At 38.6% G+C, this 15948-nt stretch overlaps 1 protein-coding gene across 1 annotated transcript in view; it reads left to right on the forward strand.

The window, feature by feature from the left end:
• LOC132544284 (putative phospholipase B-like 2) overlaps nucleotides 1-4717 on the forward strand; it is a 28722-nt gene extending 24005 nt beyond the window's left edge. The window contains exon 11 of the mRNA XM_060207857.1: nucleotides 3223-4717. Coding sequence (XP_060063840.1) covers nucleotides 3223-3414 — 192 coding nt within the window. The 3' untranslated portion in view covers nucleotides 3415-4717. The remainder of the gene's footprint in view (nucleotides 1-3222) is intronic.
• The last annotated feature ends 11231 nt before the right edge of the window (nucleotides 4718-15948 follow it).

Below are 15948 nucleotides of genomic sequence, written 5' to 3' on the forward strand. Positions count from 1 at the left end.
AGTAAAGGAAACATATGATACTGACTTCCTTCACTGATTCTCCAGACAACCTGTCCCAGATTTTGTAGACAGTGGAACTTTACACAGATCATAATTATATCCCTGTGTGTTGTGCATTGGGGTATTATTTTTACAGTTTGTTGCGTTTAAAATTTATTTACCACAGTTATCAGTGTGGAGGTACCAGATCTATTGACCATAGAGAGTTAAGGTGTTTATAGATGTTCTGGGAGATGAACACCTGTAGGTGTTTATAGATGTTCTGGGAGATGAACACCTGTAGGTGTTTATAGATGTTCTTCTGGGTTTATAGATGTTCTGGGAGGTGAACACCTGTAGGTGTTTATAGATGTTCTGGGAGATGAACACCTGAAGGAGTTTATAGATGTTCTGGGAGATGAACACTTGTAGGTTATAGATGTTCTGGGTTATGAACACCTGTAGGTGTTTATAGATGTTCTGGGAGATGAACACCTGTAGGTGTTTATAGATGTTCTGGGAGATGAACACCTGTAGGTGTTTATAGATGTTCTTGAACACCTGTAGGTGTTTATAGATGTTCTGGGAGGTGAACACCTGTAGGTGTTTATAGATGTTCTGTGAGATGAACACCTGTAGGTGTTTATAGATGTTCTGGGTTATGAACACCTGTAGGTGTTTATAGATGTTCTTGAACACCTGTAGGTGTTTATAGAGATGAACACCTGTAGGTGTTTATAGATGTCTGGGAGGTTCTTGAACACCTGTAGGTGTTTATAGATGTTCTGGGTTATGAACACCTGTAGGTGTTTATAGATGTTCTGGGTTATGAACACCTGTAGGTGTTTATAGATGTTCTGGGAGGTGAACACCTGTAGGTGTTTATAGATGTTCTGGGAGGTGAACACCTGTAGGTGTTTATAGATGTTCTGGGAGGTGAACACCTGTAGGTGTTTATAGATGTTCTGGGAGGTGAACACCTGTAGGTGTTTATAGATGTTCTGGGAGATGAACACCTGTAGGTGTTTATAGATGTTCTGGGAGATGAACACCTGTAGGTGTTTATAGATGTTCTGGGAGATGAACACCTGTAGGTGTTTATAGATGTTCTGAGAGATGAACACCTGTAGGTGTTTATAGATGTTCTGGGAGGTGAACACCTGTAGGTGTTTATAGATGTTCTGGGAGGTGAACACCTGTAGGTGTTTATAGATGTTGAACACCTGTAGGTGTTTATAGATGTTCTGGGAGGTGAACACCTGTAGGTGTTTATAGATGTTCTGGGAGGTGAACACCTGTAGGTGTTTATAGATGTTCTGGGAGGTGAACACCTGTAGGTGTTTATAGATGTTCTGGGTTGAACACCTGTAGGTGTTTATAGATGTTCTGGGAGATGAACACCTGTAGGTGTTTATAGATGTTCTGGGAGATGAACACCTGTAGGTGTTTATAGATGTTCTGGGAGGTGAACACCTGTAGGTGTTTATAGATGTTCTGGGAGGTGAACACCTGTAGGTGTTTATAGATGTTCTGGGTTATGAACACCTGTAGGTGTTTATAGATGTTCTGGGAGATGAACACCTGTAGGTGTTTATAGATGTTCTGGGAGGTGAACACCTGTAGGTGTTTATAGATGTTCTGGGAGGTGAACACCTGTAGGTGTTTATAGATGTTCTGGGAGGTGAACACCTGTAGGTGTTTATAGATGTTCTGGGAGGTGAACACCTGTAGGTGTTTATAGATGTTCTGGGAGGTGAACACCTGTAGGTGTTTATAGATGTTCTGGGTTATGAACACCTGTAGGTGTTTATAGATGTTCTGGGAGGTGAACACCTGTAGGTGTTTATAGGTGTTCTGGGTTATGAACACCTGAAGGTGTTTATAGATGTTCTGGGAGATGAACACCTGTAGGTGTTTATAGATGTTCTGGGAGGTGAACACCTGTAGGTGTTTATAGATGTTCTGGGAGGTGAACACCTGTAGGTGTTTATAGATGTTCTGGGAGGTGAACACCTGTAGGTGTTTATAGATGTTCTGGGAGATGAACACCTGTAGGTGTTTATAGATGTTCTTGGTTATGAACACCTGTAGGTGTTTATAGATGTTCTGGGAGATGAACACCTGTAGGTGTTTATAGATGTTCTGGGAGGTGAACACCTGAAGGTGTTTATAGATGTTCTGGGAGGTGAACACCTGTAGGTGTTTATAGATGTTCTGGGAGGTGAACACCTGAAGGTGTTTATAGATGTTCTGGGAGGTGAACACCTGTAGGTGTTTATAGATGTTCTGGGTTATGAACACCTGAAGGTGTTTATAGATGTTCTGGGAGATGAACACCTGTAGGTGTTTATAGATGTTCTGGGAGGTGAACACCTGTAGGTGTTTATAGATGCTCTGGGAGGTGAACACCTGTAGGTGTTTATAGATGTTCTGGGAGGTGAACACCTGAAGGTGTTTATAGATGTTCTGGGAGGTGAACACCTGTAGGTGTTTATAGATGTTCTTGGAGGTGAACACCTGTAGGTGTTTATAGATGTTCTGGGTTATGAACACCTGTAGGTGTTTATAGATGTTCTGGGAGGTGAACACCTGTAGGTGTTTATAGATGTTCTGGGAGGTGAACACCTGTAGGTGTTTATAGATGTTCTGGGTTATGAACACCTGAAGGTGTTTATAGATGTTCTGGGAGATGAACACCTGTAGGTGGTTATAGATGTTCTGGGAGGTGAACACCTGTAGGTGTTTATAGATGCTCTGGGAGGTGAACACCTGTAGGTGTTTATAGATGTTCTGGGAGGTGAACACCTGTAGGTGTTTATAGATGTTCTGGGAGATGAACACTTGTAGGTGTTTATAGATGTTCTGAGTTATGAACACTTGTAGGTGTTTATAGATGTTCTGGGAGATGAACACCTGTAGGTGTTTATAGATGTTCTGGGAGGTGAACACCTGTAGGTGTTTATAGATGTTCTGGGTTATGAACACCTGTAGGTGTTTATAGATGTTCTGGGTTATGAACACCTGTAGGTGTTTATAGATGTTCTGGGTTATGAACACCTGAGAGAATTGATTGTAGTTCTAATTTTGTATCTGTTATAACTTTTAAGTATTTTCTTTAATTATAAATGTGACTTGAAGAAGAATTTTACCGAATGTGTGAATATCCATTTATCAGTTCCATATGACTACCTCAACAATTGTCCATGTTCTCACTTGGATGATGTTTTTGCATTTCAACTACAGGTGACGAGTGCTTCGCTATTCCAGGCCCACACATTTGTGGCAGTTAGTGGACCAACATGGGACCAACAGTCTCCATTTCAGTGGAGTAAGGCAGACTTTGCCAGTGGATGTCCTCATGTTGGTCACCCTGACCTCTTCAACTTTGACCCGATCCAGTTTGATGGCACAGTTAACTACAAGCCTTATCATTAATGGTGTCTTCAGGAAACCAAGCGTTCAGCCTGTACCAGATCATCCTTATTGCAGTAAGAACAACAATATTTGGTGAACAGGACTTGCAACGGTGTGAACACTAACTGTGATGAGATGTGTGATAGCAACTTTTCAATAATATTCCATCAAATATTGACATTTCTTTAAATGTTTTTTTTTATCTGTTAAACAGAACATGTTTGATTGTACAAGACTTACCCTCTTGAGATTATAACAGTTGATTTGATGTTAAAACATTTCTGTGGATGAGTGTGACATGCGTTTTGTGTTATGATTGAACTTTCTGAAACTTTTTTCGAAACTGTATAAGTGCCAAGATATCTCTAGGATCTTGTTTACTGTACCTGATTGTATTAGTGCCAAGATATCTCTAGGATCTTGTTAACTGTACCTGATTGTATTAGTGCCAAGATATCTCTAGGATCTTGTTTACTGTACCTGATCGTATTAGTGCCAAGATATCTCTAGGATCTTGTTAAATGTACCTGATTGTATTAGTGCCAAGATATCTCTAGGATCTTGTTTACTGTACCTGATCGTATTAGTGCCAAGATATCTCTAGGATCTTGTTTACTGTACCTGATTGTATTAGTGCCAAGATATCTCTAGGATCTTGTTAAATGTACCTGATTGTATTAGTGCCAAGATATCTCTAGGATCTTGTTTACTGTACCTGATTGTATTAGTGCCAAGATATCTCTAGGATCTTGTTAAATGTACCTGATTGTATTAGTGCCAAGATATCTCTAGGATCTTGTTTACTGTACCTGATTGTATTAGTGCCAAGATATCTCTAGGATCTTGTTTACTGTACCTGATTGTATTAGTGCCAAGATATCTCTAGGATCTTGTTAACTGTACCTGATTGTATTAGTGCCAAGATATCTCTAGGATCTTGTTAACTGTACCTGATTGTATTAGTGCCAAGATATCTCTAGGATCTTGTTAACTGTACCTGATTGTATTAGTGCCAAGATATCTCTAGGATCTTGTTAAATGTACCTGATTGTATTAGTGCCAAGATATCTCTGTGATATTGTTAACTGTACCTGATTGTATTAGTGCCAAGATATCTCCAGATCTTGTTTACTGTACCTGATTGTATTAGTGCCGAGATATCTCTGTGATATTGTTTAGTGTGTCTGGTTAAATAGACCTCTAGATACCTATGGGATCATGTTAACTGGACCTAACAGGAAATGAGCAGAAGTTCTATTTTCAGTCTATTTAATCTAAGTGTAACTATTTTCATCAATTTATGTCAATAAAATTGTATAAGATACCTGTGTCTATATATTTCACTCTTCAGAGTTTCATGATTATCAAAATAGTAATAACATTGTGGAAATTTAGGTGCTATAATTGCACTTTAAAGTATATTGAAGATGGAAAATAGAGATCTGATCAGAGGGCCAATCAGGGTCTGATCAGAGGACAAATTGGGGTTTGATCAGAGGGCCAATCGGAGTCTGATCAGAGGACAAATTGGTGTCTGATCAGAGGGCCAATCGGGGTCTGATCAGAGGACAAATTGGTGTCTGATCAGAGGGCCAATCAGGGTCTGATCAGAGGACAAATTGGGGTTTGATCAGAGGGCAAATTAGGGTGTGATCAGAGGGCCAACCAGGTCTGATAAAAGGGCACTTTTCTGGACTAAATCATACAAGTTTATAATATATAATTGTTTATCATCATTCTTTTACAGTGTAATGCTGTGGTAGGATGAGGATGTTTACAGTGAAGGTTGAGGAAGGTTTACAGTGTAATGCTGTGGTAGGATGAGGAAGGTTTACAGTGTACTGTTGTGGTAGGATGAGGAAGGTTTACAGTGTCCTGCTGTGGTAGGATGAGGAAGGTTTACAGTGTGATGCTGTGGTAGGATGAGGAAGGTTTACAGTGTCCTGCTGTGGTAGGATGGAAAGGTTTACAGTGTACTGCTGTGGTAGGATGAGGAAGGTTTACAGTGTAATGCTACAGTGTAGGATGAGGAAGGTTTACAGTGTAATGCTGTGGTAGGATGAGGAAGGTTTACAGTGTACTGCTGTGGTAGGATGAGGAAGGTTTACAGTGTAATGCTGTGGTAGGATGAGGAAGGTTTACAGTGCAATGCTGTAGGATGAGGAAGGTTTACAGTGTCCTGCTGTGGTAGGATGAGGAAGGTTTACAGTGTAATGCTGTGGTAGGATGAGGAAGGTTTACAGTGTAATGCTGTGGTAGGATGAGGAAGGTTTACAGTGTAATGCTGTGGTAGGATGAGGAAGGTTTACAGTGTCCTGCTGTGGTAGGATGAGGAAGGTTTACAGTGTCCTGCTGTGGTAGGATGAGGAAGGTTTACAGTGTAATGCTGTGGTAGGTTTACAGTGTAATGCTGTGGTAGGATGAGGAAGGTTTACAGTGTAATGCTGTGGTAGGATGAGGAAGGTTTACAGTGTCCTGCTGTGGTAGGATGAGGAAGGTTTACAGTGTAATGCTGTGGTAGGATGAGGAAGGTTTACAGTGTCCTGCTGTGGTAGGTGTCCTGCTGTGGTAGGATGAGGAAGGTTTACAGTGTAATGCTGTGGTAGGATGAGGAAGGTTTACAGTGTAATGCTGTGGTAGGATGAGGAAGGTTTACAGTGTACTGCTGTGGTAGGATGAGGAAGGTTTACAGTGTACTGCTGTGGTAGGATGAGGAAGGTTTACAGTGTAATGCTGTGGTAGGATGAGGAAGGTTTACAGTGTAATGCTGTGGTAGGATGAGGAAGGTTTACAGTGTAATGCTGTGGTAGGTTGAGGAAGGTTTACAGTGTACTGCTGTGGTAGGATGAGGAAGGTTTACAGTGTAATGCTGTGGTAGGATGAGGAAGGTTTACAGTGTACTGCTGTGGTAGGATGAGGAAGGTTTACAGTGTACTGCTGTGGTAGGATGAGGAAGGTTTACAGTGTAATGCTGTGGTAGGATGAGGAAGGTTTACAGTGTCCTGCTGTGGTAGGATGAGGAAGGTTTACAGTGTACTGCTGTGGTAGGATGAGGAAGGTTTACAGTGTAATGCTGTGGTAGGATGAGGAAGGTTTACAGTGTACTGCTGTGGTAGGATGAGGAAGGTTTACAGTGTAATGCTGTGGTAGGATGAGGAAGGTTTACAGTGTCCTGCTGTGGTAGGATGAGGAAGGTTTACAGTGTAATGCTGTGGTAGGATGAGGAAGGTTTACAGTGTCCTGCTGTGGTAGGATGAGGAAGGTTTACAGTGTAATGCTGTGGTAGGATGAGGAAGGTTTACAGTGTACTGCTGTGGTAGGATGAGGAAGGTTTTGTACAGGTACAGTAATGCTGTGGTAGGATGAGGAAGGTTTACAGTGTACAGTGCTGTGGTAGGATGAGGAAGGTTTACAGTGTACTGCTGTGGTAGGATGAGGAAGGTTTACAGTGTACTGCTGTGGTAGGATGAGGAAGGTTTACAGTGTAATGCTGTGGTAGGATGAGGAAGGTTTACAGTGTAATGCTGTGGTAGGATGAGGAAGGTTTACAGTGTACTGCTGTGGTAGGATGAGGAAGGTTTACAGTGTAATGCTGTGGTAGGATGAGGAAGGTTTACAGTGTCCTGCTGTGGTAGGATGAGGAAGGTTTACAGTGTAATGCTGTGGTAGGATGAGGAAGGTTTACAGTGTCCTGCTGTGGTAGGATGAGGAAGGTTTACAGTGTAATGCTGTGGTAGGATGAGGAAGGTTTACAGTGTCCTGCTGTGGTAGGATGAGGAAGGTTTACAGTGTAATGCTGTGTTAGGATGAGGAAGGTTTACAGTGTCCTGCTGTGGTAGGATGAGGAAGGTTTACAGTGTACTGCTGTGGTAGGATGAGGAAGGTTTACAGTGTAATGCTGTGGTAGGATGAGGAAGGTTTACTGTGTACTGCTGTGGTAGGATGAGGAAGGTTTACAGTGTACTGCTGTGGTAGGATGAGGAAGGTTTACAGTGTAATGCTGTGGTAGGATGAGGAAGGTTTACAGTGTAATGCTGTGGTAGGATGAGGAAGGTTTACAGTGTAATGCTGTGGTAGGATGAGGAAGGTTTACAGTGTAATGCTGTGGTAGGATGAGGAAGGTTTACAGTGTAATGCTGTGGTAGGATGAGGAAGGTTTACAGTGTAATGCTGTGGTAGGATGAGGAAGGTTTACAGTGTAATGCTGTGGTAGGATGAGGAAGGTTTACAGTGTGCTGTGGTAGGATGAGGAAGGTTTACAGTGTAATGCTGTGGTAGGATGAGGAAGGTTTACAGTGTAATGCTGTGGTAGGATGAGGAAGGTTTACAGTGTAATGCTGTGGTAGGATGAGGAAGGTTTACAGTGTAATGCTGTGGTAGGATGAGGAAGGTTTACAGTGTAATGCTGTGGTAGGATGAGGAAGGTTTACAGTGTAATGCTGTGGTAGGATGAGGAAGGTTTACAGTGTAATGCTGTGGTAGGATGAGGAAGGTTTACAGTGTAATGCTGTGGTAGGATGAGGAAGGTTTACAGTGTAATGCTGTGGTAGGATGAGGAAGGTTTACAGTGTAATGCTGTGGTAGGATCAGGAAGGTTTACAGTGTAATGCTGTGGTAGGATGAGGAAGGTTTACAGTGTACTGCTGTGGTAGGATGAGGAAGGTTTACAGTGTAATGCTGTGGTAGGATGAGGAAGGTTTACAGTGTAATGCTGTGGTAGGATGAGGAAGGTTTGCTGTGGTAGGAGGATGAGGAAGGTTTACAGTGAGGAAGGTTTACAGTGTACTGCTGTGGTAGGATGAGGAAGGTTTACAGTGTGAGGAAGGTTTACTGCTGTGGTAGGATGAGGAAGGTTTACAGTGTAATGCTGTGGTAGGATGAGGAAGGTTTACAGTGTAATGCTGTGGTAGGATGAGGAAGGTTTACAGTGTACTGCTGTGGTAGGATGAGGAAGGTTTACAGTGTACTGTTGTGGTTCTAGGATAACTGATCATATTTATCTGAGATTACAATAACCGTAGAGGCAAAGAGTCAGAGTTTTTTTAACCAAAATTTATACTTTCCTCGTTTGCCCAGGATTTTTGTCCGGCCCCGCACATGTATACCACAATACCACTTGGTATGTCATCTTTCGGAAGGGGACGAATGCCTGGCATGTGCACAAGGGGCGCGATTTTAATCCCATCGGCATATGCTGCCAGTGTCAACGTTATTTTTTGTTTTTCGTGGCCAGTACTGTAAACTCTGACCTCCTTTTCCCCCCTTTATTGCCAATGTTGATTTTCCTGGCATGTCAAACCACACCGGGGTTTTGTCCATGTTAGCGATATGGCTATCGGGGTATTCTCGTAGCCGACGCATTCTTAACACGGAATTAAAAAAACTGTCAATACGATCATCAATTAATGAAACTTCATGTTGTACCACATGCGTAGATCACCTGAACGAAATGTTATGTCTCTTTTTGAATTTAGAAAACCATCCATAGGAGGCTTTGAATGATTGACTACCATTTGCCTTATGCATACACAGGGCCTCAAACCGCAATGCTTTCCCAGTCACTCGTATTCGTGTCTCCCATCTGTCCTGTAGCCATCTCATCAGATTTTTGTCAATATCTTCATATCTGACATGCCTCCCACCTCCTTTACAGCGTTTAGATGTTTTAGAAAGATTTTTTTATTTTTCTTTGTTTTACACCAGTCCCGCACTCGTTTTCTGTCAACACGAAACACTTTTGTGGTGGCATGTTTATCCTTCTCCTCTGCGAAGGCGATTACTTTAAGCTTGAAAGCAGTGTCGTAATTTCGTTTTGTCCCAAACATTGTTATCAGGTATGTGGGATTTATTAAGAAACAGACTGGCTTATATACCGCTGTGTTTTTTTAATTTTGTTATGCAAACTAGACCTACAAGCGATGATGAACATTGTACGTTTTTGACTGAATCTGACACGATTGACATCGTGTCATTTCATACAAGAATTCAGGTTATCAGAATGCAATTGACAACAATATTTAAAGCTACGACGATGTTGGAATTACTGCAATTTTCAAATGCATTCTTTGCTGAGTAATTTGTTAGTTTGTTAAACAATGTTTTTAAGTGGCAGCCATGGCATGTCACGACCAACAAATTATGAAATTTTGTGTTCTATTATGTCCGCACCACTTTGTTCTCCTCAATAAAATTCACTTTAATAGCAGTATCAGAAAATAGAATCTATCCTTACAAATATTTACATGGAAAATATGGGTCACAGAGACCTTATTTTGAGTCTGTGAAATAGATCGGTTTCCAAAGTACTTCTTTTAAGACTTGATCCTAAAATTGGACTGGGGACAAAATCTGACCTTTGTTCAACCTTGAGCATCACATTGTAAGTAAACTGAAAGAATCCTTGCTAATTATGGACAGGTAAATTTATCTACCGGGTATTTATAAAAAAAATCTTGATATATTTCAACAGATTTATTTCAAATTCAAGTCAAATAATATTTTCCACTTTATGATACACGATACTCTGAAACAGTGAAATCCTATTTCACTATTATTATTTTCCCTTGTTGGCAATGGAGCACACCAACTATTGTTGCCTGGAGCACTGAGTGTTATCCAAAGGGAATCCACCTGTCTTCACCCTAGAGTGAAACATGGGCATCTAACACTGTTAGCAGTATGAATACCCACCATCAACACAGCTAGTACACATGAGATTTTCTTCTTTCTTTACACTGTTTGATTTTTATGGATGTTGGAGATAAAGATGAAAACCTTTGTAAGTTTGGGTAGAATGTCCTAAATATACAGGACAGATTCTATCATACTTTATACTGACCTACAGACAATTTACTATATTGCTCTGTGTATAAATGTACTCCAAAAACAGGACGGATTCAAAAATAAAAACCGTGATTTGTTAAATAGCAAATCATGACATCTCACCTTATATCGACAATATAAACAAATTCTATAATCAATTTCACCTACCTTTACATTAATTATGAAAACTGTGCACAAAAATTCATGACAATTGTCCATGGTCAAACACTTGTCACATATCTATAAATAGAATATAGATGACCAATAGTCCCTGTTCAAATAGCACTGGACACATATCTATAAATAGAACATTGATGACCACTTGTCCCTGGTCAAACACTGGACACATATCTATAAATAGAACTTTGATGACAATTGTCCCTGGTCAAACACTGGACACATATCTATAAATAGAACATTGATGACCAATTGTCCCTGGTCAAACACTGGACACATATCTATAAATAGAACTTTGATGACAATTGTCCCTGGTCAAACACTGGACACATATCTATAAATAGAACATTGATGACCAATTGTCCCTGGTCAAACACTGGACATATATTTATAAATAGAACATTGATGACAATTGTCCCTGGTCAAACACTGGACACATATTTATAATTAGAACATTGATGACCAATAGTCCCTGGTCAAACACTGGACATATATCTATAATTAGAACATTGATGACCAATAGTCCCTGGTCAAACACTGGACATATATTTATAAATAGAACATTGATGACAATTGTCCCTGGTCAAACACTGGACACATATCTATAATTAGAACATTGATGACCAATAGTCCCTGGTCAAACACTGGACATATATCTATAATTAGAACATTGATGACCAATTGTCCCTGGTCAAACACTGGACATATATTTATAAATAGAGCATTGTCCCTGTTTGTCTCAACTTTAAAATTCCTCAACTTTGGATTTGGTCATTTTTTGGTGGCTGACTGTTGAGGAGCTACAAGACTGTCCAGTTCTCTTTTGTAGCCTGTCTCTGCTAGCCACACCTACAACACCAGAAACATTTTGTGAGTACAGTTCTAGTATATACTGAAGGTGTACACACACATAATTCCAGACAAATTAAGTCAGATTCCAAGATTTAAATAAAAAACTGTACGAAGATTTCATCATTCCTCTAATTAAAAATCTTTAATTTCATTCAAAAGAAAACTTGTTCCATGTTTGGATCTTCTAGTTCTCTACTTTATACGTACGTGAAATCTGGTTTCTACTAAAGCTTGAAACTCCTTGCGTTGTTCTCGGCTAAGTCCTGCCTCCTTCACTGTTTTCTGCCAGCTGTCGATCATTTTCTGACGTTGGGTGACTGCCTTCTGGTACTTTGGGGGCAGACCACCAGGAATCTCCTGTTTCAAGATACTTCCTTACTTGTAGACAAATTCTAAATACTCTTATATATATACTTCTTTGAATTTCTAAAAGATGGCAGATAGATTATGATTATTATTGCATTCTTAACGGCCTGTCAACACATAAAAGGTCATTAGGGCCATCAAACGGTAAAACACACAACGATCCAAAAGGAAATAACATTAAACAAACCAAAAGGTAAAAGACAAATGTTAAAAATCTTAAATGGGTATGTTAACACAAAAGATTAAAATGCTACGTCATAGTCTATTATATAGACCAACATCTTCCAGGTAATGTAGAATGTTACAAATCTCAACAGTTTCAAATCAAAGTACTGAAAGTACTAGTATGCTAAGACCATTAAAAAAATAAATTCTTAGTTATTAGCTTGCTATATACTGAAACCAACTATATGCAAGCAGTAAATCATTGCAGCCCATAAAAAATGACCAGCAGATGTCAGAAATAACAAGCATAGTAGTATTACTTATGTAATACATGTCCCAAGTAGGCTCCAGGATGCAATGATAGGGAAGTTGTCCATTTCTTTGGATACATTATAGGAAATGTTGATCTTGGACACCATATTATCACTTTAAAGACTGCGTATCTCATTGGTTTAAGACCATTAGTTAGACCATCATGCAAATAACATGCTACATACAAATATTGGGCAGCTTCATTTTCCAGATTGTCTGTAAATGACTGCATAAGAGTGCCAATTTTCTAAAACAAACATGATATGTCACCATAACTTAAAATAAAAGATGCCTATTCTTTCGGAACACCTGGTCTTATTCTCCTTGTACTTTTACAGGGAATCTTCGAGTAGATATTGTCTTTGTTTCAATTTTACACTTGTTTTGCTGGTTCTACAATTCTGTTGACATGTATATATATTCTTTGTTCTCTAAAACTTGTCGCAAGATATTCTATTCCTCTTGTATTATCATTTTTTAACATCCTAACAGTGACCTTGAAATTTGCAAGATGTGAATATCTTTTAGGTTGTGAAATTTGATAGAAAAATGAGGGTAATGCAAAGAACACCCCCATGCATCTATCCGTTTTTTGACTGTGACCTTGATCTTTGACATCTGACCCTGAATTTCTAAAGAAACCGACTTCTCATAAGGGATACATGTTCCAAATTTGATTAAGGTATACTGTCTTAGTCTCAATGCGTTTACAAGGTAATCATATAGTACTTATGCAAGTACTGTGACCTCTACATTCAATCCTCAAAATCATTACTATATCCTCTCCACATTGCCCAGGGATAACTGAAACTGTAATCCAAATGATAACTAATACCCCCAACACCCACAGCCTTAGCTATCTGCCCATGGTGACCTTTTGCACAGAAACATCCTCTGAAACACAGCGGCATGTGCACGTTCCCCAACATTCCTGCAAAGTTTTGTTGAAATTGGTCCACAGGTTTAGAAGTTGACCGACATGCAAAACCTGTCTATATTGACCAGTTGCCATGGCAATCAATATTTTGAGGGAAAATGGTGCATGCACATCTACACATTGTCCTGAATATTACTGAAAAGTTTGATTGGAGTTGTCCAGACAAGATGTGTCTACAGACAGACAAACAGATGGATGGACTGATAGACAACCTGATTCCAGTTTACCCACCCTTTTGGTGGTATAAGAATGCACAAGAGTGCTTACAAATTCCATGTGGACAGACATTATGGAAAAATAATAATAATAATAAAAACATGATACAGATGCTTATATCTTGTTTTATTCAGTTTTTAGATACAGTATTCTTTCCATGCTTTGATCAGCAATGTAATCTTGTCATGTCAATATCCTAGTACAAGATTGCATACACAAAATTGTTGTAGGTAGACTTTTAAGATACATAAAAAAATACATGTCTAAGTTTAAATGAAGGTTTTAAACAGAAGTTGTATTATGTTCAGTATACAGTGATTTTTCTAGACAATTGTAAACTATAAACTTGGTATACAGCCATCTTTTCTACACATTTTAAAACAACAAACTCAGTATGCGGTGATCTTTTCTACAAAAAGTTTTTTTTTGATATATTATATACACTAAACTCAGAAAAAAAAAATAAGTAAACCTTTCTATGTACACTACAGACTCAGTATACTGTGATCCTTTCTACACAAACTTGGTATAACTAGTGAATCTTTCTACACAAGTAAATTGAAGATTGTATACAAATTTAATACAAATGCAGTATACAAAGATCTTTTCCACATTATTTTAGTTTCTGCGATTTGTTGATTCTTCTTTTCTGATGGTAAATATATTGCTGCCTTTAGAGAGTACTGTGATCTTAAAAGGCAACATGGTTGTTAGCATCTCCTCAAGTGATTAATCATATTCAACGTCTAATTGGAGGCCGAAAAGAAGGACGTTTTTCTCCACCATAAGGTCCTCACATCCATTGTTGGTCACCATGGCCAATTCCAAAGAATCAATAGAGATACCTTCTACCATTCTAGATTTCATTTCTTCAGGGACATCCACTTGCTGAAAGAGAGTAAGGGAAATAAATAACTATATTTCATTATTGCTATGATTATGTGCAAGAAATATACACTTCTGTATAAGCTTATAGTCTTCCCATTAGGAGCCTATATTAAATATACTGTAATTAATTACTTTGACGTTCAGGACTGTAAAATTATTAAGCGATGGACAGCTGGCAAAATGATAATATCTTGACCATGGTCATACAGAGATTGAATCATAAAATTAAATTTGTGTGATAAATCTGTGCAGTATGATAATTTATTTTGACGTTTGTATTTCAAAAAAAATCATTTTGACTTGAAAAGTAATGTGTAATTTAATTAATTACATTGGACCGTCATGTAATGACAATGCCATTTTCATAATGTAATTGTAATTTAATTAATTACATCATCATGTAATTGAACCAATGCCTGTTACAAACAGTTGCTGTCCTAACTGATCTTAAAATTAACTTTGGCTACATCTATCACAAAATTAACTTTGGCTACATCTATCACAAAATTAACTTTGGCTATGTCTATCACAAATGCCACATTTAGCTACAGTAGAGGTATTTCAAAAATGTACGTCATTGTAGCTGAAAGGATATAATTAATGGTTACTTAACCAGAACTACAGTTCTGAACAAACCACTACAAAGCATCTTATTGTTGTACTTCCGGTCACTTGAGTTTCTTAAAGTTTCAATTTGACTTTTAATAAGGCCCAATGTGATAATACGGCAATGTCTTAATAAGCTCTCGAGGGGTATTGGTTAGACTATTTATCCCATTTCATTCCATTCACCATGGAAACAAAACTCAAAATGCTTATAAACAGTCGACAATTAATGACAAATATTGAGCCCAGGGCTGTGTAAATTTGATGAATCAAGTGTTGAACTGAAAGTTGACGCAGTTGACATAATAACGAAACTTCTGAGATGAACAAATACAGTACATATATTAAAAGTTCAGGCATAATAAGAATTGCACCAATGGGACCTAACACTTTGCTAGGTTTATCCTAATCTTCATTAAAACACTTTCCGGGATTCAGATGTTAATTGATATCTTCATTATTCCCAATCTTCATATTGTAATCGTTCACATGCATCACTCTTCAACAGAATCAACGAGACATCATGTCAGAAAGACAAAAACTAAATTTAAGCTAAAACTATATATATAAACTTCAATTGGCATAGCTGTAGAGTTCCCGTACGATTTCATACCCTCGACTTGGGGTGCTTATAAATTATCTCCGATCAGAAATTTGAAAGAGCTAGATCTACAAAAGCACGGACAGTGACCGATATTTTAAAGTAAAATCGATATATTACACCACGGACTTGTATATAAGTCCGTGATTACACAGATAGATTCCTAGATCTATTCACGGTAACGTAAGTAGTACAGTACAATATTACGGATAAGTTTTTTTCTGTTTAATTTCCGATTTGTTGGGCCACTCACGATCATTCAAAAATAAATTTATTTCAAAACACTGAAATACTTTACGGAAGCAACAAAAATGTGCTAGATGCTTACATAACATTTTTCAAATGCATACTGCTTCAAAGGAAAAGTCTTGAAAATATTTTGAAAAAAGTGCCATGGCGGCAGTGCCCAGCTTGCGCGTCGCCGTCGAGCCTAAATCCAATACATGCGATAGCTCATTTCAAATAACTATTTTGCAAAAAATGCAATTGCTAGTTCAGTATAAGTATTGACTTTAAATTCAGCTTATATATATATAGAGAGAGAGTGATACTTACTTACATCAAATACCCGCCATCTTCTTTCTGCCGCCGTCTTCTTTCAGGGTCCAGCAGC

The sequence above is a fragment of the Ylistrum balloti genome, unplaced genomic scaffold (genome assembly GCF_031769215.1).
Source record: "Ylistrum balloti isolate Yb309-2 unplaced genomic scaffold, AGI_CSIRO_Ybal_v1 Utg369790, whole genome shotgun sequence".
NCBI lineage: Eukaryota > Metazoa > Mollusca > Bivalvia > Pectinida > Pectinidae > Ylistrum > Ylistrum balloti.